The following is a 24,474-nucleotide window of genomic DNA, read 5'->3' on the forward strand; positions in this document are numbered from 1 at the left end:
GTTAAAAAAAAAAAAACGTTCTGTGGAAAATCCTGAACCAAACCACCTCACTCTCTGCACCCTGCTTTTGAATCTCTGATCTTTTAAAATCATGAAAGGCAATGAAAGCATTGCTGCTGGTTTTATGTGAACCATTATGTTACTGTTTAAACAGAGACAAATGTTTTCTGGATTCAGACTCATAACTGAGACATTTTAATGTCCTCCACTCACGGCTGATGCCAGAAAATACAAGTTCATCAATGCACTATTTCAAACAAACTAGTGGAAATCATTAGACTTCCAGATATTCTCATTCGCTTATGATGGCCCAGACGAGCCCGGATGACAGAGCAGGAAGAAGTCCGGATATATTTTTGTTTTGGGAAAAACAGAGTCCAAATCTAAAGTGTTTTTTTTTTATTTGATATGATAGTCGTCATGGGGAGAGGAAGGGAAATATTCATCCATAGTGCCTCTGGCAGTGAATTTGGTCACTTGATGTCTGAGCTCACTGGGACTGAGAGGAAGATCAGCAGTCACGCCTGTTTATTCCTTAGCATCCATCAGACTGATGCCTGCAGCAAACCCATCTCTATGACCTAACACACCCAGTCAGTGCCAAGGAAATCGCCCTTGGGTGTTTGCGCCGTGTTAGAAAATGAGAAAAAGGAGGGTGGAGTTTGGTTGTCCATGTGGTGAACATACACTTTTTTGTCCCTTCTGTCATAAATTGTGAAGTCCTCCTCTGCAAAACCATCGTCCTGCTCCATTCCAGATGTGTTTAATGGCCTTTCTGGGTCACGTACAGCCTGATTTCCTTGGAGACGCAGGGGCTTCGTCGACCTGTGGTGTCTCACTGACCCCTCTAACTAGTCTAGTAACTAAGATCGACCAGCTCATAATTAGAAGTCGTAGCTCCGATTTCATTCATTCATTCTACACGGCCTGTTTTAGTATTGATTTTGATGTATAAACAGCAGTCTGGTCACCCATGACCATGTCGTCATGCACTGTGACGTACAGCCCCATTAATCTTCCCCTGCAGTTCTGGCTGTAAGAGCAGGGTGGGTACGTATCAAGTTCAAGATCCAGAAGCTCAGAGCACATTAAGCAGAGCCAGAAGAAACATCACATGATCAAGCAGCATCTAGTAAGTCCTCTGACACCAAACTGGGGATTTTAACTCAGACTTAGAACAGAAAGGATGAGCTCCAACTACAACCCTACTTCCATTTTGGTTCATATATGAAGATTTCCTTTTTAGCACTTTCTGCAATCTTCCTACTTTAATCACAAAGGAAAATGTAGTTTCATGATTTTTACCTGACAGCAGACATGGGCCTTTAAAGCTCAGCTGCATATAGAGCAGGCAGAGCAAAACAGTTTCCCCTATTTTCTCCTTCTTCATCCATCCACTCTCTGCAGTCACTTCCAAACTCAACCACTGCACACCTGAGTAAACACCCCCTCAGGCTCACAGAAGGACAGCTGACACAGTCTACAGGCTTCTCCCAGTATTATCATAGTAGTAGACCTGGTCTGTATCCCAGGAGCCAGGACCTCTGTGAACCATTGCAGACCCAACAATACGCTCATTGTGTGGGAATGTGATGAGGAGGCATGGTGGAAGTTTCCATGACAGGGGAAATTTCCACTTTTTTTTTTTTCCTGTGCATGTTCTGCACATCTCTCAGGAGCGCTAATAAAAGGGTTACATAAGGATATTTAGCATTTTTAGGAGGACACACCTGAATTTGGATAAAGTGACATATAAGCTTGTGATGCAGTCCTATTTGGAATTAAATTACACTTAAGCAAAGATGAAATTGAGCTCAATCATTCTAAAAATTAATGATATTTTGTTGACATATGCAGCATCCTCTGATGTGGGATGCAAATCACCGCAGCTACAAAGGAGACATGTGTCCGCTCAAAGACAGCCGAGTGTAATCAACAGTGGATGAATATGATTTCCATCTAATTATGCCTGAGCCCCTTTTCCCTCATCAAAAACTGGGAGCTGGTGCATATAAATAAACAAGCAAACAGTGGAGCACCAAAGAGCGCCAGCTGCCCGTGAATGATTCTGTTAAGACTAGTCTTAATATTCAAGGGGACTGAGAGCTCATGGAGGCTTGCTCAGTTTCTGCTCAGTAGAGCAAATGCCTGATTCCAGATATTAGACATGATCCAAGGAACCGACAGCCTAAGTGGTCTCCCTGGTGAGGTAAATGAGTGTGGACGAGACCAGCAGATAAAGAGGCTAAATAACAGACGCAGACACAGAAACAATCACGGCAGAGGTGTTTGCTGCTGGGCTTTCCTGAGGGAGCTCAAGGAGTCAACTGTAAAGTTGTGACACTCACGCTCATGAATACAGCAGAATATTATTCTTCTGTTATACGGCTGTCATATATCAAAAAACAATGTAAGTTCTTTTTCGAAGACATTTAGAAATGTAACATAAATACATGCTATTAAATAGAAGGTAAAAGTGCAAATGTGATGATCGATGCTTTATGTTCTCTTTTTGTATGTTACAGAAGTCTTCCTACATGTAGATGAGATGTTTCGTAATTACTTTCTTGTGGGTTGGACATAATGTTTGACAAAACTCTGTAGAATTTAAAATTCTAAACCACCGCAGTGATTTGACTTTAACTCACTTTAAAGATAATAATCATGATAATAAAGAACAAGTCATCCAATCAATACAACCAAAGTGCTATGCGTAGCACTTTGAACTATACACTATTTTTTTTTTCAAGCAAGATCAAAACCAACGTGTAGACTACAACTACGTGTTTTTTTTTTTTACATCCGAGCTACGTTCAGTCAATAACACTTTTCTCACTTCCTGGTTGGGTCGAGACACATTACTTAGGGATAGAAAATGCTCACAGTAATAACTACGTTGTTTCTACGACGCGACCGTCACCCTCCTGGACACCATTTTGCTGGTCACCTTTTTGCTGGTCGCCTTGGTTCCATGTAAACACAACATATTTAAGAAATAACACCTTACACAAAACTGTATTTAAGGGTATGAACCTTTCACGACCACTAGAGACTGCATTTTTCTCAAAAGCAATTTTAGGCCGTATCGACTTGCATAAACATGACAGATGAAGAGGACAGATTCAGATTGAAACAGGCTGGCGGTAAAACTGTTGGGAAATCTAACTTGTCTTTTTTTTTTTAACATCCGTCGATCCTTTTTCTGTACCCACTTAATCCAATTCAGGATCTCAGGGGCCTCGAGCTTATCCCAGCTTTCATTGGGCAAAAGACAGGGGCTGTGCAGAGGCAAACAACTAAGGTCAATTTAGAGTTTAACCTAAACAATTAACCTAACATGCATGTTTTTGGACAGTGGGAGGAAGCCGGAGTACATGGAGAGAACCCATGTATGCCAACAAGTCCAGGAGGGGTTCTATAAAACTGGCTTTTCCTAAACTGTGTTTCAAAGTATTGCCATGTGTTGCAGCACTGAGGTAAGGCTACATAAAAGAATCTCGTCAAAAAGAACAGATTTTTCTTCCAGCTTTGAGTTAGAAAATTGTCAAGTGTGTTGTTTTATTGTAGAAAAAAATCATAAAAGGTTTAGAATATATTCACCATACAAAAAAGTAATCAGCATGCATTTATTCTATCTATCTGTCCAGCCTTCAAAAAACAGGCAAATTAGCTGCAGCTGTATATCAATCCAAAGTGTTGATATACTGTATTGTAAATTAGACAAAATAAATAGGTCATATTCAGTATAATGCAGTATAACCAGTTATTGTTCCTCTTCTTGAACACAACAAGAAAACAAACATTTGGAAAAACATTCATTCTCATTACTGACCTCAGGAGTTTATGTCACAAACAGGTTGTTTTGGTATCATTGAAACAAAAACACCAAAAAAATTAAAGAAGAAGCAATCAAACATTGACTAATATCAGTTACCTAAGCACTGGAGGGTGTGAGGTTAGCACTGATCACATTTGATCACATTAGCACCGTACTGAGTGTCCCACACCAGTCTGCTACATGGACATTGATTTTTTTTGGTGAAAAATAAGTGGAGGCCCACATGAATCTGTTTCAGAAGGTGCTACTGTTCACCTGGAAAAAAGTCACTGGATAACAATGAAATACTATTAGCACCTATCAAAAACTCTGTGACTCTCGTCACAGTTAAATACAGTAAAATGCAACATTTGTTCAGTTAGTAGCTGCCCAGCTACTCTCGCCACTTTGACTACATCCTGTAACACTTTCCTGTGGCCTTCCCTGTGGTAACGTAATGAAGGACTTAATTCTTTATTTGGTGGAAGTGTAAAAATAGATTCAGAATAAGATTAGAAAAACTTCTGTGTATTTCAAATACTGTAAGTAAAGCACAGATGGACACTGTTGTGGTGTTGACAAGGAGGTCCAAGCTTACAGGTGGCGAGCAGTGAGACGTTCAGGAGACAGGCTTCTTTTGCTCCTATATGCCTAAAAAACATGATGGTTTTGATTAAATCGGCAGCTCTTTAGTAAGTTTAAGCTCATCATAAATCCAGCTGAATTAATCTTGGAATACTTACCCTTAGGGCCATGCATGTGCATGCATGTTGGTAATTTGCAAGAGTGATTAATCATACAGAATCAAACATCTTTGTCACTAAAAAAAAACAGATTGTGCCTTTCTTTGTGTGTGTTTGGTTGGACACTCAAACATTATAAGGACTTACAAGACTGCGAGATGGGCTGAGAGATCGGGAGCGCACGGGGCTGACACTCCTGCTCCTGCTCCGGCTCCACTGCGAAAACGGGCACAACGTAAGTACACACGTGGTCCCACATCAGACATATCTCTGGAGAACCGCGTCTGCAATGATTCTGGTAGAGTTTTTAAGGTTTATGGAATCAGTACCAGAGCGCCTCTTCTGGTTACAGCCTCGCCTTTCACAATTACAATGTTTCCTTCCACCAAGGCCGGCCACACATGGTACATCACCAGAGGAGCAGTGAACTCAGAGTCATAGCTCCGACGGTACCTGTCAGAGAGACAGAGAGAGCGTCATCTGAGTGTCCAGGGTGACATCTACTGGCAGAGGCTTCACATTACTGCTACATTTCATAGAGAGCTGTTCTGTAGTAACTCTTCCGTAAACTTCCATCTATTCTGTGTTACTCTATAATTCCAAATGCATCACTTAAACAATTCAAACAATACATCATGCATCCATACAGGACTAACCTGCTGTCATTGTATAGTTCTCCATCACTTGCAAAGGCCAAATCAAGTGGTGGGTCCAGAGTCTGCATGGCGAACGCCACTCTGCACGTCTCCCTGATTATGGCACTGATTAGGACAAAGTCCACTTCTGGCGGGTAGGAGATCCGAGGGTTTACATTCATAGCGTTGATCACCTCCTGGGGAGATGGAACACACAGTGAGATTCATCTCCCTTCACATCCCCAAGCGTCATGCTACAGCTACCGGTTCACAAATGTTGCACAAGGGACTAAAAAAAAGTGTTTTTATCCTACATCGATGCTGGCTTGAACATCATAGAGGTCCAGGTTTCTGACAATGTAGTCCACAGCCGCGTTCTCGAGACTCTCCGGTCCAAAGTGGGATGAGGACAACGTCTTTCTCACTCGCAGCTTGAACTGGCGGTAGGCCAGTTTTGCTGTTTGGAAGGATTCCTGAAACAGCAAGAACACACACAACAACAACACAAAGACAAAAAAGGCACAGTTTCACAAATGACATTTTAGAAAATCCTTATTGATTAAATATTCTCTCACATAATGCAACACGCAGCCTACGTTCCGGTTAATCGTAACTACAAAGCAGCTTCAGTAGAATAATGTCAGACTAACAGGGTTGGAAACTTATCACATTCCCTCAGCTGACAAACTGCACAGCAAGTTGTTAATTGAACACTGGTTAAATCATTGCTGTGCTGGAATAACTATAGATCAGATTAAATGCTGAAAAATGTCAATAAATTAATATTATATTGTGGTTTAATCTGGCAATTAACATCCAAATATTGGAACAAGATCTAAACGTGATAGCCTATACAGACAGACTTTTAAGATAACAGTTGAATTATTCCCTTTTTGTTCTTTTGGCGCTTTCAATTTTTCTTTTACAGTGTCAGACATCAACATTCAGCACTTCTGCTTGGTGGCATTTAAATGTCCTTTTAGGCTAATCTTGCTGTCTGGGGAATCATCAGGATAATAATCAGTAAAAGGATGACAGGGTTTTTCTTTCAGACAATTTAATCCAACACTTTGAACTTAAACTGCTCCAGAGCAGGTTAGCCTGGGTTACCATGGTAATCTGAAAAGCCACCTTCATGACACTGAAAGCTCAGACTTACAGCTCAACATAGCTATCTAAGCCATCAGTCATGAAACCATTACATGAAATATTGTTGTATTTTCTGCTCTGTTGTTGCATTTTGTGAAAAATGTATTTTAGTGAAACTTGTAGTGTCTTCTGAAGTTTTCTGCGTTTTTTTCTTTTCCGAGACGTTGTGTTTTCCTTTTGTCGTGACGTTTTTCCATCTCGTGACCGCCAGTGATTTTAAACGGATCTTCACACCAGCCCAACTGAACTGTCTCCACACACTTCTGCGCCACACTACAATAACTACAGTCATACCACGACAGCAGTGAAGATGATTCTCTGGACCATCTCCAAGTCAGTAATGTAGCGTCGAAGCACAGACTGGGCCTCCACGCGCTCCACAGCGTACAGGTCACTAAAGCGCGATACGAGGCGCGCGTGGCGAGAGGAGTGGGTGAGCTGGGCTCTGGTGGGCGACTCGCTCCTCACAGGGCTGGACGAGCGGCTGAGCCTGGGCAAGGGGCTCGGAGAGCGACTTCTCACCAACCTGAGAGGTAGAAACAAAAACACCAACTCGCGTCAGTTGTGTCAGTGTGCGAGCACTCAGTGTTAGTGTATGAGTGTGTGAGTGTGTACCTCTCCTGCAGCGTGGCCTTCTCTGCGCTCAGATAAGACACTTCCTCTCTCAACAAGCGAATCTGTCGTTCATAGTCATCCAGAGCGCTCGTCCTCCTCTTGTAAGTCTCCATCTGCTCGTGCGCGGAGCGCAAACTAAAACACAAAGTTCACAACAAAAAACTAAATTCAATTTATAAAAAATAAAGATTTACTGTATCAGTATTCAATTACAAACCCACTCTGCTTTTAGTTGTAAGATTTCATCTTCAGTGGCGAGCAGGGTGGTTGCTGATTTGCTCTTTGTCTCATCCAGCTCCCTCTGAGCATCCATCAGTCTGTTAAAGCAAATGAGCAGCTGAGCCCAAATAGGAGGAGTTTTCAGCTATCCAGACTACATGCATGCTACCATATTGGACTCACTCTGCTCTGACTGACTCCAGTTGTAGGTGAGTGGAGCACAGCTGAGTCTCCACCTTCTGCATGTCACTTTCATGGGAGACAGAGAGCTCCCTGATCTTTCTGTCCTTCTCTGCGGAATCCTGATAATAAATAAATAAATAATAAGGATAAAGGAGCCTGACTGCAGCACAATACCTAAAATACCAGATTTATTTATGGTGCATTGTTACACTGGATGAAATGAATCTAGATGCATATGATATATGGCGGCACCTGGATGAGCTGCAGACTGGTGTCGTCAGAGACTGAGGACCTCGCCACAGAGAAACACGTTCCAAGCCATGGCAACAGTCGTGTTTTGAGAGTGTCCACTCCAGCATAGTGACCGCCTGATTCATTACGAAAGATATCAAAATCATGTTCAAGGTTCCCTCATGAAGGAAATCAGAGTGCTGAACTGCAGGTGTGAAGGTTACCCTCAGCAGCCGTATGGTTGAGGATGGCAAACAGCTGGCCCTGGATCTTGGCGGTGAGTTCAATAAGCTCACAACATCTGTTCAGATTCTGGTCGCAGGAAATCACCTGTGAAAGGAAACAAACTCTTTTGTTATCACTTTAGGAATATAAATGACTTTTTTCTGTTTCCTGTTGCTGTTACACGGTTAAATGTTACAGTAACTCTTTTGTCACAATTGACATAAAGACTTTTTGAAATGTTTTAAAATCTTTCTAAAGCCACTTTAAAAGAGAGATGAGGGCAAATTCTTTCCCCTCAATGAATGAAAAGTAATAAGATCTGCACGAGAAGCATTACATGAGCTGACTTGTCAGAGACCTTGACATAAAGCGACTACATTTTGTTTGTCCTGTTATGAATGAATATTTGAAGTATCTTAGTCATGCACATGTAAACACCTTGTTTTGCTTTTGTAAACCTGGATAAGATCATACTTGCTTTTTTTTTCTTTAAAAGTCTGAATATTTCAGTGCTCCAACAAAAACATGGCATGTCCAACAGGCTCTTTATCCAGGTTCATGGACCGTCTCTGTTGGTAATGATCAATGTGGCTGAGATGCAACCGTGCGCACAGGATCCAGAACCTTGAAACTCAAATGCTTACAGGCATTTGAGTAAGGCTGCTCAAATTCTATATAAACACCAGGATAAGACTCTAAGATCATATACTAATTAGCATTAATAACTGGCTGTGACTGATTTGACTTCACACTCTTTTATATCAACAACTAGTGACTACCCTTCTTTGTATTTGTCCACTCTTTCTGCCACACACTCTTATGTTTGCCTTGATGATGGATCTATAGTTGGAAAATCCTACAGCACAACATCAACATCTGTCTTCAGTTCCCTTTAAGTTGTCATATCCTCTTTCCTGTCTATCACAAGATGAGCCGGCATGCAAAGACAACCAACAGATACTGCAGTCTCTTCAGTTTTGTACAATGGTACCAACAGCTACAGCAAAGTCGGATCAGGTCCCTAACTTGTTGTTTTTCAGTGGCATTAGAACTCAAGTTGAGTCTACCCTCCTCTGTCCACTGTATTACTTTTATTATGACAACTGGCTTGTTGCATTATGCTGAAACCCTTTCATACAGTTAGCTATCCTTTACAGAGTAAGGTTCAGGCATTTTAAGGGATACAGCCGAATTCTGGGATCATTCACGTCACTATAAATTTGGAGGTGACGTTTCCAGCTTTAATCTACACAGATATGTCATTCAAATAATTATCTAACACTACTTACAGTACATGCAAATAGCTGCTCTCGCCAATGTAAGTCACCCTTGTCGACCAGTAAAGTCAGAATTAGAGTCATGTTGAAGACCCCAAAACACATTTCCTGTGCTGGAGCCTTTAGTAAGATTTGATGTGGCTGCGATCCCATTTGGTGGCTCTGTAGTTTATCAAGTATCCCAGCCAGCGCCCACTGACTTTTCCCAGTGGCAAGGCATTATAGCTATCCCTTTGTCACACTTGGTCAAAATCCTTTCGTCTTATTCTAAATAAGTATGGAGATGCACTTCCAAGAATTTGAAATGAATTGCATGTCCATAGGCTACATGCTACACATGCAAAATAAACCTTGACTTTCAGTTCTTTACTATAAAAAAGGACGCTTTTTATTATTTCAAATACATTTTGGACAATTGTTTTACTTTAGCACAAGTTCCAACTAATAATGTCCTCCTATTAAGTTTAGAAAAATTGTGTCCAGGCTCCGGGACACGCGCCTGTTCCGGTTGGAGCGCCCTAGTTCCGGTGTAGTTACCCAGCGGGATTTTTTCACCGGAAGCAATAGGAAGAGAACCATCTGAAGTGAAACAACAGATCTTTGGAACTGTCCAACTGTAGCCATGGCGACTGGCGTCCATGGCAACCAAACTCTACTTACAAATCAACGTAATCTAAGATAGTGCATTCCTTTGCTGTGTGGTTTTAAATTATTAAATGCATTTCTAATACACTGCACTTTAGCTGTCTGATAAATAACAAAGATGACCATTTTATTTAAAAGTAAATAAAATGGCATTTTTACGGGACTTCGTTGACAAATTCATAATCACCAGGAGTAAAGTCTCATTTTGAAAGGAGGAGGTGGATATCATTTGTATCCTTTAGACCAACATTACCAACTGAATATTATCGTCATAATGGCCAAACACTGATGAAATAGATGGCTAGTACCGGCTAAGGGCAAGTGAAGTGGCTTGGTCAGATTTAGGCCGATCGTGACTTATTGATGAACTTACGTGGTAGTCTTTGTGCCAGCTCTCAAGCTTGTCCTGCAAGACGCTGAAGGAAGATGTATTGGTCAATCTCCTTAAAGTGTCCGCCATGTCCGTCCAAAATAACTAATCCTCAGAGGTTTAAAATGCCACAGGAGGAGCAGGAGGGTTTGATCTGGGGTAAAAATTCCTGGCTCTGCAGCTTTCTCCACTCTCGACACACAGATGCCAAGCACCGCCTCAGTTGTGGCAACCAAGCAAAGAGGCGAGCAGACAACCAGGGCGTTTTAAATGAATTTTTCGTGACGGTCGATGTGTGAGCGCGAGCCCCTCAGTCAGTCCTCTGTGGGTTCTGCTTACTTGTGATGCCAATAGCTACGATTGTAATGTTATACTGTCAAACGAAACCAAACGCCTGAAAAGTAATCGCCAGAAACACGGGTGCCGGTGTATCTGCTCGCTATATGCGACTGTGTTGGATTAAATCCGATTATATTGTAGTATGACACGATAAAGTTTTATACCTGCCTGTTTAACATTCCACTCCAACACTATTGATTCCAGTTGCACAGCTGTCAATATTTTCATAGTCTTACATTTGTCAATAGCTACAATATTTAATTATCGCCTTCTATATATATATATTGAGTTGAATTGAAATAAACTGAATTAAATGTGTAAGGAAGCCCACTATGAGACACTTTTAAGACTGCTTTTATGGATTGTGCTGTTTTAAAAGTGATTGTGCTTTTAAAACAGCACAATCACAATAAATGTAGCTATTTTATATCACATGTCATATCATATATGTCATTTATATATAAACTTTATCTGTGAACAATACATTATCATCTCACAAACGTTTAGTATCAAGTGTAAATGAACATTCAGTTTTTACAATCTGTCCAACAGATTTTATACAGCGCACAAGGATTAAATTGAGTTTTTTTTATTATAAACACAATCCACTGAACGTTTATCATAGATTTTTCGCAATCTATGGGGCTTTAATTTACCCATGGAAACTTTGAATGGAGGTATTTTCTATTTTAGGATCTCTCCTTCATTGGCTGCTTGAACTTGGGATGGACCATCTCTTCCATCACCGCCACGGTGATCTTCGCAAGATAAGTACAAATAATCTCTCGTTCGTCTTCATGTAGCCTTTTTATTTAGAAGTATATCATATCGCTGAATATGACTGTGTCACTCTGTCAACAAGTCAACGCAACCCTCTTTTTTTCTGTTCTCCCTCGACGGTGAACAGTGGTACCTTCCCCGTCAATCCGCTAGCAGAAGAGGGAGGGTCAACATGGCGTCCGAGCAGGTCCGTTATGATCTCTACTTGCTGACATTCTTGCATTTTACTACGTTCTTTCGCTATTTCCTACTGTCGGAATGGCTCGTAATTAATTTTGAATTATAAAAAGCTTATATTAAAGGGATTCTTTTAAATGTATCGCGTTTTGTTCTTGTGCCCTTTGGAAAAATCTGTGCAGCCTAATAAATTGTGGCCTCCGCGTCGTTATTATCGTTTGGCGTTGTTTGGAAATAAAAATGTGGCTGTGTTAACAGACCCGCTGTTTGACAATGAGGCAATTGATAAACAGAAGAGAATAAGAATGGAACAAAAACCATAGATTAAGGGAGAAAGTGGACAGTACCCCGTTTTGCTGCTGAAATGAGTGCAGTTTATTTTTAGTTCTTGTCACAGACTTACTGTCGCGGAGCATTTAGCAGATGCATTCCGACGCAGAGAGCTCTTTAAGTTTGTTATGGCTTTGGGCACTAAATGGAGAGAAACCCCTTAAAATATCACATTGTACATATTAGTGAGGAATGCATGAGAACACTACCGCTGTGTTGAAATGTGATCAGATCAGAGATGTGAGATGAATAGATATTAGTGATCAGACAGCCTGTCTCTTAGATTAAGTGTATCAGGAAGAGTGAGCTTCAATTTATGAGTAGAGTACTTATTGATGATGGGACCTGTTTTGTTAAATGTATAGATTTAGTATCGTTTAGAGGTTTGTTTTGCCTTGTAGGAGAGCTCCAATGGGCCGGTGAAGAAGTCCATGCGGGAGAAGGCCATCGAGAGACGCAACATCAACAAGGAACACAACAGTAACTTCAAAGCAGGCTATGTACCCATCGAAGAGGAGCGCCTTCATAAGACGGGGCTGAGAGGACGCAAGGGAAACATGGCTGTTTGCATCATTGTTCTCCTCTTCCTCCTCGCCTTAATAAACCTCATTGTGAGTGGCCCACACCTCACCACATGTATGTTCATTACACACACTTAGAAGTAATAAAAAGTCTGACTGGTGGCATTTAAAGTCTGCGACAACTCTGCTGTACCTCAGATCACACTGGTGATATGGACAGTGATTCGCATTGGCCCGAACGGCTGTGACAGCATGGAGTTCCATGAGAGCGGCGTGCTGCGCTTCAAGCAGAAGGCAGACATGGGCGTGGTTCACCCTCTGCACAAGAGCACGGTGGGAGGCCGTAAAGACCAGGACCTGGTCATTGTTGGCAACAACAACCCGGTAAGAAAAAGCAGAAATCCAGGGCTTCCGTAAACACTCGGCATTTTAAAATGAAGCGACACACTGTGGGCCCACTCTCAGAGCTGTTTTTCTTTTATGTCATGTGTGTTGCTAACAGGTAGTGTTCCAGCAAGGCACCACCAAGCTGAGCGTAGAAAAGGACAAGACCTCGGTCGTCAGTGATGTTGGCATATCCTTCACAGACCCTCGGACGCAGAACACCTTCTTCAGCACAGACTTTGAAAACCATGAGTTCCATCTGCCCAAAGGAGTCAAAGTCCTCAGTGTTAAAAAGGCCTCCACAGAAAGGGTGTGTATGCTAATATATATCTAAATTATGGCTGTGACAAAAAAGTGTTTTGCAACCTTGGTATCAGGTACTGTTGTTGCACAACAATCCATCATGATGATGTGAAAGTATTTTAAGTTAAAAAGGAACTAAAAGAAAAATCCCTCATTAACACCATTAGGGTGAAAGTTTAGACATGGCTGGTTTAAACGCTGCAGAAACCGAGGATCCATGATTTAGAGAAAGCTGGTGAAATATCTGAATGCTCTTAATTGGCTTACCTAAACAAGAGTTTCCTAGCTTGGCTGTCTGTGGAGAGACGCGATGAGCTCACAGCTAATTATACAGTTTCAAGCCTCAAAGCTATAATTCCTCACAGTGGCGCTTTCATAACAGTCGTCTAAATAAAGGCTGGAATAAGGCCTCCTTCATTACACATTTCAATGCTGAGAACTTGCTTTTATGTCACCATAATAATCTTGGTGATACAGCTTGAGTCTCTGTATCAAATCAAATATTTTGCGTCTGTTTTTTAGATCACCAGTAGTCCATCGTCCGACCTGAACATCAAGGGGGACAGCAAGGCCATCATTCGTGGTAATGAGGGTGTGAACATCATGGGACGGACTGTAGAGTTTAAAATGGGTGGAGACATCATGCTCAGGGCTGTAAGTATTCATGGCAGCACTGCATGCAGTATGTAATGTTGTATGTACGTAAGGCCGATCAGGCCCAGAGCTGGAAAATGGGGGGGTGACTTGTGAGTTTTCCTCTTTGCAGGAGAACAGCATCGTGCTCAACGGGTCAGTCATGTTCAATGCCACACGCATCCCCAACTCCGCAGGAGGCGAGTATTTCAATGACAGTCTGGAGAGGTACAAGCTCTGCATGTGCGAAGATCGGACTCTGTTCCGTGTGCTGGTGAAATTTCCCAACATGGGGTGCCAGACATCAGACAACCCGTGTAGAAAAGCTCACTAGGACTGATCTGCTGTCACACCCCTGCAGTCTGTAGCCACTGAAATCAGACAAACCACTTTGACATTTGTGTGTTTTGGATTGAATATTGTTGCAAAGTGTTGGATATCTTTATTGGCTTGCAAACAATATCAAATTCAGGTGAACTATCTGAGTGCCAAACGCTGATCATGTGACAGATCATTTCCACTTATCCAAAGATATCACTTGTAAGTACTTCTCTTGTTCTGCAGAATCGCCAACCATCATCTAAAATTCACAACACCTTTCTGCTTATGAAGGATAGAGTAGTTCACCTTGCCTGTTGGTAGCAGTTAGAAGCTGAAGTATTTATTTTTTTGTCAAATGTCACTAATACACAAACCCTTCAGAGGGTTTGTTTAAGGTTTTATTTGCGTTTGATTATTCCTGGCAGCTGTATATATTATCACTAGCATATGAACTGACACATGTGAGACACTACATGGTAATTATGGCGTGTGTAACGCTTCCAGTTGTGCAGAATTTGAGATTATTTGTAATATGTAAAATACATTTTAGGCCGTCCAGTAATACGAAAGCAGAGCACATCTCCTTCTGCACATCTTGGACTTTATATCATGCATGTGCCAGCAGATTTAAAGGGATGATATGTTTGATAAATATATTCTAATTTTATTGCAGAAGCTTTTTTTACAGCGAAAAAAATATAATTGTGGTAAAACAGAATGAGAGTGTGCACTAAATGATACTACAGATAAATGCCTATGTATTGAAATGTTGAAAGATATGAAATGTTAAGTAACTCGGGGTGAAGCCTGTGTAGAGTGGTTTGAGTTTTTACTTTGCTTTGGATCTTCTCATATGTTGTATAACAGTATTGATGTTGAGAACATTTGTTGCAGTTCTCAGAGTGCAGACGTGATGCCTTTTGTGAGAGAACTGTGTTTTTATCATGGAATGCCATGTGAACCAGCCTCATTCGAAAGTTAGTCCAAAATGTCATGGGTTTGTTTGTGTCAATAAAGAAACTTGTTGCCATGTGAAACTTTTTTTTGTCATTGCGTCAATAAATGCCTCATGGTCATTAAAAACCATTTAAAAAAAAAAAAAGAATCCCCCCCCCCAAATCATGCAAGTTTATCATTTAATGAAATGTGCAGACGGGGCATGGTTCTCTTCACCATAAACTTTAAAGGATCACTTGCTTATCTGTCATACCTCAAGAGGGACACAATGACTGTAAGACATTAACTCGACATGTAAATGATTGAATCACGGATTGGCATCTTTGGGCAGGTGCTTGTTAAGTTAGGCGCAGCAATATCCACTTCAGACTTTGATCAGAACATGCTTGAGAGTGCATTCTGGATGGGAGAAGAGTCACAAGTTTTCCTACCTGTTCACTGAAGAGCGTATAAACAGGTGAGTTACAGTATTGATGAATAATATTATTCACTGAGGAGTTTTAATCTTTTACGTAGAGGTGTGAAAGTCAAAACATATACTGTTAAAAACATCTTGTATTCATGCGTTTTTTGTATACGTGTTTTAGGGGGGGGCTTGTGATGGCAGTATCCCGGGCGTTTTGGACTGCAGCGCTCCTCCTGGTGTCTTTAGGTGCCCGTTGCTCCTCTTCCTTGCCCATCTGTCCGCAGTCCTGCACCTGTCAGAGAGCTCTACTGCTCAACTGCTCCTCATCCGGCCTGTCCTCAGTGCCACAACTCATCCAATACTCTGTCACAGAACTAGACTTGTCTCATAACCTCCTCACCGCTGTAACACTTCACCGTCCACATCATAATCTCAGGAGCATATGGCTGGGAAACAACAGCATCACAAACTTATCTCTCTGCATAGAGAGAAATGTTGGGGGTCCATATCTCAGACATCGCTTGGGAACTTGGAGTGGAAAGGGATGCCTGACTTGGGCCCCCACCCTGCAGCTGCTATCTGTTGAGAGGAATCAACTAGAACAACTTCCAGAGGGTGAGTCAGTGCAATATATTGTAGTCATATACCCATAAATTGCCAAAGAAGTCAGTGCAATGTAAGAATCTAAAAACATAATCTAATCAAATGTCAGGTGCAGCTGTTAACAAAATCATCAAAATGATGCCTCGTAAAATGCCAAAGCTAAAAGTGGTCCAACATAACATTAATATGCAGCTCTTTTATGGCCATGTAGTCAATTATTATCAGTGGTATCGATTAAGTAGTTTAAATGTATAAAGGAATGTGAAATGCAAATACTCAATCATTGTCTGGACTGTACACCTTTATTTGCCCATAAGAATGTAACTGAAGAATGTCTATGAGTCACTGTGAAAAGATAAGCCAACCTCAGGACATATTGGTCACAAATGCTACCTTTAAAGGGCTGGCCTTAGGTCTACTCCATAGTCCACAGCGGAATGAATCTTGGAGGCGTGTGCATACATAGGATTCTCTGATATAAACAAACCCTCCCACTGATATCTTTCATCTTTAGCACTTTGCTCCATGCCCGAAATGACTGAACCTTCCAAGATAATGGCACTGTACGCCCAGCCACAGACAGATGTAAATGGGCAACCCAGCGTTTATCTTTACCCCTGCATCAACATGTTTTCCTTATCACCGTCTGAACATGTGTTTTTCAGAAAACTAGTGTTGACTATTTTCCTTCGGAAAGGACGTGCAGGCAGCCCATTTACCTCTCCAGCGCTGTGTTGACTGTCATAGACCTGACGCTGTTTGGTATTCAGATCACAGAACCTTCAGTGCCTCCTCAATGAAGTGCAGGCCCACAGCGCCTTGTTTCAGACCAGTCGTCTCGGGGAGATTGTCTCAACCTAATGAAATGGAGGAGACGGTGGACTGAACTGTTTGCCCAGTTGTAGTGGTCACATTGTTAAAGTGCTTACTAAGAAAATAAGACAAAAAACTATTTGGATTCATTATCCATGGATGAGCTGCATTTTGATCTGGACATTTTTACACAATACCCTATCACAGGTAGAGAGACCCTATCACAGGTAGAGAGACCTATTGTTCATATTTTATAATCTCGGCATTCAAAATACAGAAAACTTCCAAACAAACAGTTTTCATAGCTAAGTATAAACATCTGTCTCCATGAGTGTGTGACCCTGTGCATGTGCATGTGTGTGTGTCAACACGTTCCAACCTGGATGGGTTGAATGCAGAGGGGACATTTTGTGCATTTCCCTGTACATTTCCCTGATAAAAAGCTTTTTATAGATTTCCCTGATCTCATGACGTTGAGTCCTGATGAAACCTTTCGTTTCTGTCATTAAGGTCTGGATGGCATTGAGTCCTTACAGGTTCTGCAGCTCTCTTTCAACAGGATCTCAATCCTGAGACCAGGAGAGCTTAGTCACCTTCGACAGCTCAAAGAGCTAGACTTACAACACAACCTCATCAGACATCTCCAACCACAAATGTTCCAGGATTTAGTCCAGCTCAGGGTAAGACTGGCTTCTGCTGCTGAGGAGTTTCTCTTTGAGACAGGTATTGATGTCTAATTAGGCCTTAATAATCTAACTTCAAAGAACATGTAGAGAATATTCAGTATGCCAACGATAGACTTGGTTATCTATCATTTTTAGGAAAATACTCTCAAACTGAATAGCAATGTCGAATGAGTGTGTTTTTGAATTGTGATAGATGTCTATCTAATTGCTTGTATAGTATCAGTTATAGGTTGTTTTTGTGTTTTTCTCAAAGGTCCTCGATCTGCGCTTCAACATGTTGACCAGCCTCCATCCTTTGACGTACCTCACGCTGCGCAACATTGGAACAGATGTTAGGCTGGGTGGAAACAGGTGGCAGTGTGACTGCAGCATGCGTAGTCTAAGAAGGCGGATGGCCTATGACAACAGCAGAGGGCTGCAGGCCTGGACCGTGGTTTGCGTTTTCCCCTCCATCCTCTCAGGCAGAGACCTCCGACAGCTGAGGGAGGAGGACCTAAAATGTTCAAGCACTGAAGAAAACCCAGATCTCCACCGAGATGTGACAGTCTATAGTGGCTCTAAGATACTGCTATCTTGCTCTGCACAAGGTAAAACAATCAGAGAAAACAGGGAATTATGTCAAAGAATTACATACATGCAGTATTTAATAATGTATGTTTGTCCAACTCCTACCGTGACATTGTCTCTTTTGTAGACTCAGTGTGGTGGACCCCTAGTGGTCAAGCATCTGGGAGCCAGCATCAGGATGGTCTGGTGATCAGTGACATCTCAGAGAAAGACACAGGATTGTATGTATGTGTGTCTGAAGAAGATCAAATTGTGTCTGTTTTTAACCTCCAAATTAGTAAAATAGAAGGTGCAAGAAAATCAAATCTTCCCAGGACCCGCCGACAGATAATCCCACCACACACCTCAAACAGGATAGCTGAAGAGAGAAACCAGAGAACTACACAGTCCGACTTGGCTCTGGCTGTGTGTCTGTCTATTTTTTTCACATTTCTGATAGCTTTTATCCTTGGAGTCCTGGCGAGGCCTTGTGTTGATGTGCTTTGGAAAAGGATCACCACCAAGAAAACCCCTCCTGCAACCAACGTTGTTGCTACTGTTGAACAAAGGCAATATGATAACACAGCCTTCTCCAATGCTGAGGAAGCAGACGAGATAAGACCATGCAGGGAAAGAAGGGTCACATTCACCACGATAGAAGATGGGGAAGACATCGACGTACATTATTATGATACTGCAGGTAGTGAGGATCAGAACAACATTAGAACCAATGCAGTGATCCAATATGAAACAGTTAGAGATGCAGGAGGTGAAAACAGCTTACAACAGAGCAGTCCAGTGGATAGACAGAGTGATGACAGTGACTCAGATGACACAACTGTACGGCACAACCACAATGTGAAGTTTGAACACATCCCAGATCCTGCTGAGCTGGAGGAGAGGACAAGCATGTCATCATGCTCCGATTCTTCTTTATCTGAAAAAGAATCAAAAGACCAAATGACAAGGGGAGACCACGCAATTCCCAAATCTCCTCAGCTGGCAGAAGACTCATTTCAACAGAGAGCTGAATTCTCTGCAGCTACAAAAGTAAAGGTTCCAAAAATTTCCACAAAGGGCAAAAGTGAAATTCCTGGACTTTCTTCCGCAGGCTGGTCACCAAATACAAATGACAGAGAACCAACAGATGCTGACATTTCACAGGACAACGAGGAACTGTTTGAATTCAGCGACTCTCCTCAAAGTACATCTGAAAGGTCTAGTGTGTTGGGCTCTTTCAATCATTCAAAACAAGTTGTAAAACCCAATTCAGACAAAAATATAAGAAGCTCCAGCTCCAGTTCAAGTATCAGTGAGGATGAGCCCACACGTTACTCAAAAAAGCCAGCAGTGAGACAAGATGGCTCCTTTTCCTCTGACTTCAGTGACAGTGACGAGGAGCCAGAACGAAGCAAAAGCAAAAAAGACACTGTGAAAGGTGGGAGGGATAAGTTAAACAGCAGTCTGGTTACAGCTGAAGGGGAAACCAGGAAGAGAATTGCACCCATGCCACCAGCTGCAACATATTCATCCTCTTCCAGCAGTGAAGAAGAAAACCGAGAAGCAGGACACAACAATGGCAAAAGAAGACAAATAAAGAACCGTTTGAACATCAGAGCCCCAGCACCACCGAGTGATTCATTCTCTGGTGATGAGAGTGCAGATAAACTAAGGGACTACATGAAGCAACAAAAAAAAACCAAAACAAGGACGATCCAAGAATCTCAACCAGTAAACCCTAATTCAAGCACACAGTGGCCTGCTGTTGATCTTGAGCGTTCAACGCGTGTCAAGAGGCACCTAGATATCAAAGTCCTATCACTAAGTTCTGATTCATCTTCAAGTAGTGACAGTGAGGATGAAACAACTGGCCACACAGGGAATCAAAGGCCAGGGAGGCTGGTCATTGGTAGTCTCCCTTTTCAAGAATCTAAAACAAAAAGTTCTGATCCAAATGGAACGTGGCCTGCTGTTGATCTTCAATATATTTCTCGTGTTAAGAGGCGTCTAGATATCAGAGCACCTTCACCAAGTTCTGATTCATCTTCCAGTAGTGACAGTGAGGATGAAACAACAGTCCAGAAAAAAGAGAGTGACAGATTACATGTGTCAAAAGCTCCTGTTAAAGCACCTCAAACAGGAAGTCATGAGCCAGAAAACCAGTGGCCTGCTGTTGATCTTGATTATTCAACACGTGTCAAGAGGCGCCTAGATATCAGAGCACCTTCACCAAGTTCTGATTCATCTTCCAGTAGTGACAGTGAGGATGAAACAACAGTCCAGAAAAAAGAGAATGACAGATTATACGTGTCAAAAGCTCCTGTTAAAGCACCTCAAACAGGAAGTCATGAGCCAGAAAACCAGTGGCCTGCTGTTGATCTTGGGCATTCAACACGTGTCAAGAGGCGTCTAGATATCAGAGCACCTTCACCAAGTTCTGATTCATCTTCCAGTAGTGACAGTGAGGATGAAACAACTGGCCACACAGGGAATCAAAGGCCAGGGAGGCTGGTCATTGGAAGTCTCCCTTTTCAAGAATCTAAAACAAAAATTTCTGATCCAAATGGAACATGGCCTGCTGTTGATCTTCAATATATTCCTCGTGTTAAGAGGCATCTAGATATCAGAGCACCTTCACCAAGTTCTGATTCATCTTCCAGTAGTGACAGTGAGGATGAAACAACAGTCCAGAAAAAAGAGAGTGACAGATTACATGTGTCAAAAGCTCCTGTTAAAGCACCTCAAACAGGAAGTCATGAGCCAGAAAACCAGTGGCCTGCTGTTGATCTTGGGCATTCAACACGTGTCAAGAGGCACCTAGATATCAGAGCACCTTCACCAAGTTCTGATTCATCTGCTAGCAGTGACAGTGAGGATGAAACAACAGTCCAGAAAAATGAGAATGACAGATTATACGTGTCAAAAGCTCCTGTTAAAGCACCTCAAACAGGAAGTCATGAGCCAGAAAACCAGTGGCCTGCTGTTGATCTTGGGCATTCAACACGTGTCAAGAGGCGCCTCGATATCAGAGCACCTTCACCAAGTTCTGATTCATCTTCCAGTAGTGACAGTGAGGATGAAACAACAGTCCAGAAAAAGGAGGGTGACAGATTACATGTGTCAAAAGCTCCTGTTAAAGCACCTCAAACAGGAAGTCATGAGCCAGAAAACCAGTGGCCTGCTGTTGATCTTGGGCATTCAACACGTGTCAAGAGGCGCCTCGATATCAGAGCACCTTCACCAAGTTCTGATTCATCTTCCAGTAGTGACAGTGAGGATGAAACAACTGGCCACACAGGGAATCAAAGGCCAGGGAGGCTGGTCATGGGAAGTCTCCCTTTTCAAGAATCTAAAACAAAAAGTTCTGATCCAAATGGAACGTGGCCTGCTGTTGATCTTCAATATATTCCTCGTGTTAAGAGGCATCTAGATATCAGAGCACCTTCACCAAGTTCTGATTCATCTTCCAGTAGTGACAGTGAGGATGAAACAACAGTCCAGAAAAAAGAGAGTGACAGATTACATGTGTCAAAAGCTCCTGTTAAAGCACCTCAAACAGGAAGTCATGAGCCAGAAAACCAGTGGCCTGCTGTTGATCTTGGGCATTCAACACGTGTCAAGAGGCGCCTAGATATCAGAGCACCTTCACCAAGTTCTGATTCATCTTCCAGTAGTGACAGTGAGGATGAAACAACAGTCCAGAAAAAAGAGAGTGACAGATTACATGTGTCAAAAGCTCCTGTTAAAGCACCTCAAACAGGAAGTCATGAGCCAGAAAACCAGTGGCCTGCTGTTGATCTTGGGCATTCAACACGTGTCAAGAGGCACCTAGATATCAGAGCACCTTCACCAAGTTCTGATTCATCTGCTAGCAGTGACAGTGAGGATGAAACAACAGTCCAGAAAAAAGAGAATGACAGATTATACGTGTCAAAAGCTCCTGTTAAAGCACCTCAAACAGGAAGTCATGAGCCAGAAAACCAGTGGCCTGCTGTTGATCTTGGGCATTCAACACGTGTCAAGAGGCGCCTCGATATCAGAGCACCTTCACCAAGTTCTGATTCATCTTCCAGTAGTGACAGTGAGGATGAAACAACAGTCCAGAAAAAGGAGGGTGACAGATTACATGTGTCAAAAGCTCCTGTTAAAGCACCTCAAACAGGAAGTCATGAGCCAGAAAACCAGTGGCCTGCTGTTGATCTTGGGCATTCAACACGTGTCAAGAGGCGCCTCGATATCAGAGCACCTTCACCAAGTTCTGATTCATCTTCCAGTAGTGACAGTGAGGATGAAACAACTGGCCACACAGGGAATCAAAGGCCAGGGAGGCTGGTCATGGGAAGTCTCCCTTTTCAAGAATCTAAAACAAAAAGTTCTGATCCAAATGGAACGTGGCCTGCTGTTGATCTTCAATATATTCCTCGTGTTAAGAGGCATCTAGATATCAGAGCACCTTCACCAAGTTCTGATTCATCTTCCAGTAGTGACAGTGAGGATGAAACAACAGTCCAGAAAAAAGAGAGTGACAGATTACATGTGTCAAAAGCTCCTGTTAAAGCACCTCAAACAGGAAGTCATGAGCCAGAAAACCAGTGGCCTGCTGTTGATCTTGGGCATTCAACACGTGTCAAGAGGCGCCTCGATATCAGAGCACCTTCACCAAGTTCTGATTCATCTGCTAGCAGTGACAGTGAGGATGAAACAACAGTCCAGAAATATGAGAATGACAGATTATACGTGTCAAAAGCTCCTGTTAAAGCACCTCAAACAGGAAGTTATGAGCCAGAAAACCAGTGGCCTGCTGTTGATCTTGGGCATTCAACAAGTGTCAAGAGGCGCCTCGATATCAGAGCACCTTCACCAAGTTCTGATTCATCTTCCAGTAGTGACAGTGAGGATGAAACAACTGGCCACACAGGGAATCAAAGGCCAGGGAGGCTGGACATTGGAAGTCTCCCTTTTCAAGAATCTAAAACAAAAAGTTCTGATCCAAATGGAACATGGCCTGCTGTTGATCTTCAATATATTCCTCACGTTAAGAGGCATCTAGATATCAGAGCACCTTCACCAAGTTCTGATTCATCTTCCAGTAGTGACAGTGAGGATGAAACAACAGTCCAGAAAAAAGAGAGTGACAGATTACATGTGTCAAAAGCTCCTGTTAAAGCACCTCAAACAGGAAGTCATGAGCCAGAAAACCAGTGGCCTGCTGTTGATCTTGGGCATTCAACACGTGTCAAGAGGCGCCTCGATATCAGAGCACCTTCACCAAGTTCTGATTCATCTTCCAGTAGTGACAGTGAGGATGAAACAACAGTCCAGAAAAAAGAGAATGACAGATTATACGTGTCAAAAGCTCCTGTTAAAGCACCTCAAACAGGAAGTCATGAGCCAGAAAACCAGTGGCCTGCTGTTGATCTTGGGCATTCAACACGTGTCAAGAGGCGCCTCGATATCAGAGCACCTTCACCAAGTTCTGATTCATCTGCTAGCAGTGACAGTGAGGATGAAACAACTGGCCACACAGGGAATCAAAGGCCAGGGAGGCTGGACATTGGAAGTCTCCCTTTTCAAGAATCCAAAACAAAAAGTTCTGATCCAAACGGTACGTGGCCTGGTCTTGATCTTCAATATATTCCTCGCGTTAAGAGGCGCCTAGATATCAGAGCACCTTCACTGAGTTCTGAGAAGTTACCTATGTCAATATTAAGTGGTGGGAATACAAGTCATATACAGGAAGGAAAGATCGAAAAAGCTTACAAAAGTCTGAGTTACTCATCAAGCAGTTCAGAAAATGAAGACGAGGGTATAAGACATTTCAACAACCAGCCAGTAACGTCATCAACAGATCCAAATCCACAATGGCCAAAAGTGGGTTTCAGCAGCAACCTCCATATAAAAAGGCGTCTGGATATCAAAGCACATTTAACTTCTCCTGAGTCATCTTCCAGCAGTGATGAAAGTGATGTTAAGACAAAGGACCTACCTGTGACAAAGAGAGACAGAGGCCATGTGGGGTTTATACCCCAGGTTAATAGACGTTTGGATATCAAAGCTCCACTGCTGCAACATCATCCGGCTCTCAGCAGCAAGTCTTTGGATTCTCAACAGTCTGAATCACACTCTTCCACAAGTGAGAGTGAGGATGAGAAAAGAGACAAAGCTAAAGTAGAGATGGGAGTAACTGCAACATTAGTGGCTTCAGAGAAGATGTTCAGAAAAAATCCAAAAATGCCAGGGATATACATTTCTCGCAGTCCAAAGGAAGACCCCGTCAAATTAGAAAGGTATACAGTTATTACAGATGACAACAAACCGACGCCTGACACCATCCCCATAACACCCCAGATTCCCTCAGACCTTCAGAAAAAGTGGGCCACAATGAAACTTGGCATTTCCCGCTCCCGAAAGCACCTTGAAATCACATCACATGCAAACGAACCTCCTGGTTCGCCGTCATCATCCCAACCTGACTCCCCGCACTCTTCCAGCAGTGAAAGTGGTTCAGGCAGAAGAGCAAGACTAAAAAGAAGGGTTGTTGGAAGGCATGAAATAATCCACACAGA

The 24,474-nt window shown here is 42.4% G+C and overlaps 3 protein-coding genes across 3 annotated transcripts in view; 1 reads left to right on the top strand and 2 right to left on the bottom strand.

The window, feature by feature from the left end:
- Positions 1–24,474, bottom strand: part of dcun1d4 (DCN1, defective in cullin neddylation 1, domain containing 4 (S. cerevisiae)) — a 163,613-nt gene that overhangs the window by 130,871 nt on the left and 8,268 nt on the right. The gene's annotated exons all lie outside the window — the stretch shown is intronic.
- Positions 3,646–10,199, bottom strand: spata18 (spermatogenesis associated 18). Its single transcript, XM_072388732.1, has 12 exons — positions 10,113–10,199; positions 7,817–7,922; positions 7,614–7,729; positions 7,362–7,480; positions 7,181–7,276; positions 6,960–7,094; positions 6,639–6,870; positions 5,510–5,668; positions 5,217–5,392; positions 4,890–5,013; positions 4,708–4,776; positions 3,646–4,468 (listed from the first exon to the last, which is right to left on the bottom strand). The coding sequence occupies exons 1-12, from the start codon at positions 10,197–10,199 to the stop codon at positions 4,412–4,414; spliced, it is 1,476 nt and encodes a 491-aa protein (XP_072244833.1). The 3' UTR covers positions 3,646–4,411.
- On the top strand, positions 11,335–14,934 carry sgcb (sarcoglycan, beta (dystrophin-associated glycoprotein)). The gene is made up of 6 exons (XM_072389974.1): positions 11,335–11,415; positions 12,137–12,346; positions 12,455–12,640; positions 12,759–12,950; positions 13,466–13,597; positions 13,710–14,934. Exons 1-6 carry the CDS (start codon positions 11,401–11,403, stop codon positions 13,908–13,910), a joined length of 936 nt encoding a protein of 311 aa, XP_072246075.1. The 5' UTR covers positions 11,335–11,400; the 3' UTR covers positions 13,911–14,934.

This window comes from Leuresthes tenuis, unplaced genomic scaffold (assembly GCF_036924035.1).
Source record: "Leuresthes tenuis unplaced genomic scaffold, fLeuTen1.0.hap1 SCAF_7, whole genome shotgun sequence".
Classification (NCBI taxonomy): Eukaryota; Metazoa; Chordata; class Actinopteri; order Atheriniformes; family Atherinopsidae; genus Leuresthes; species Leuresthes tenuis.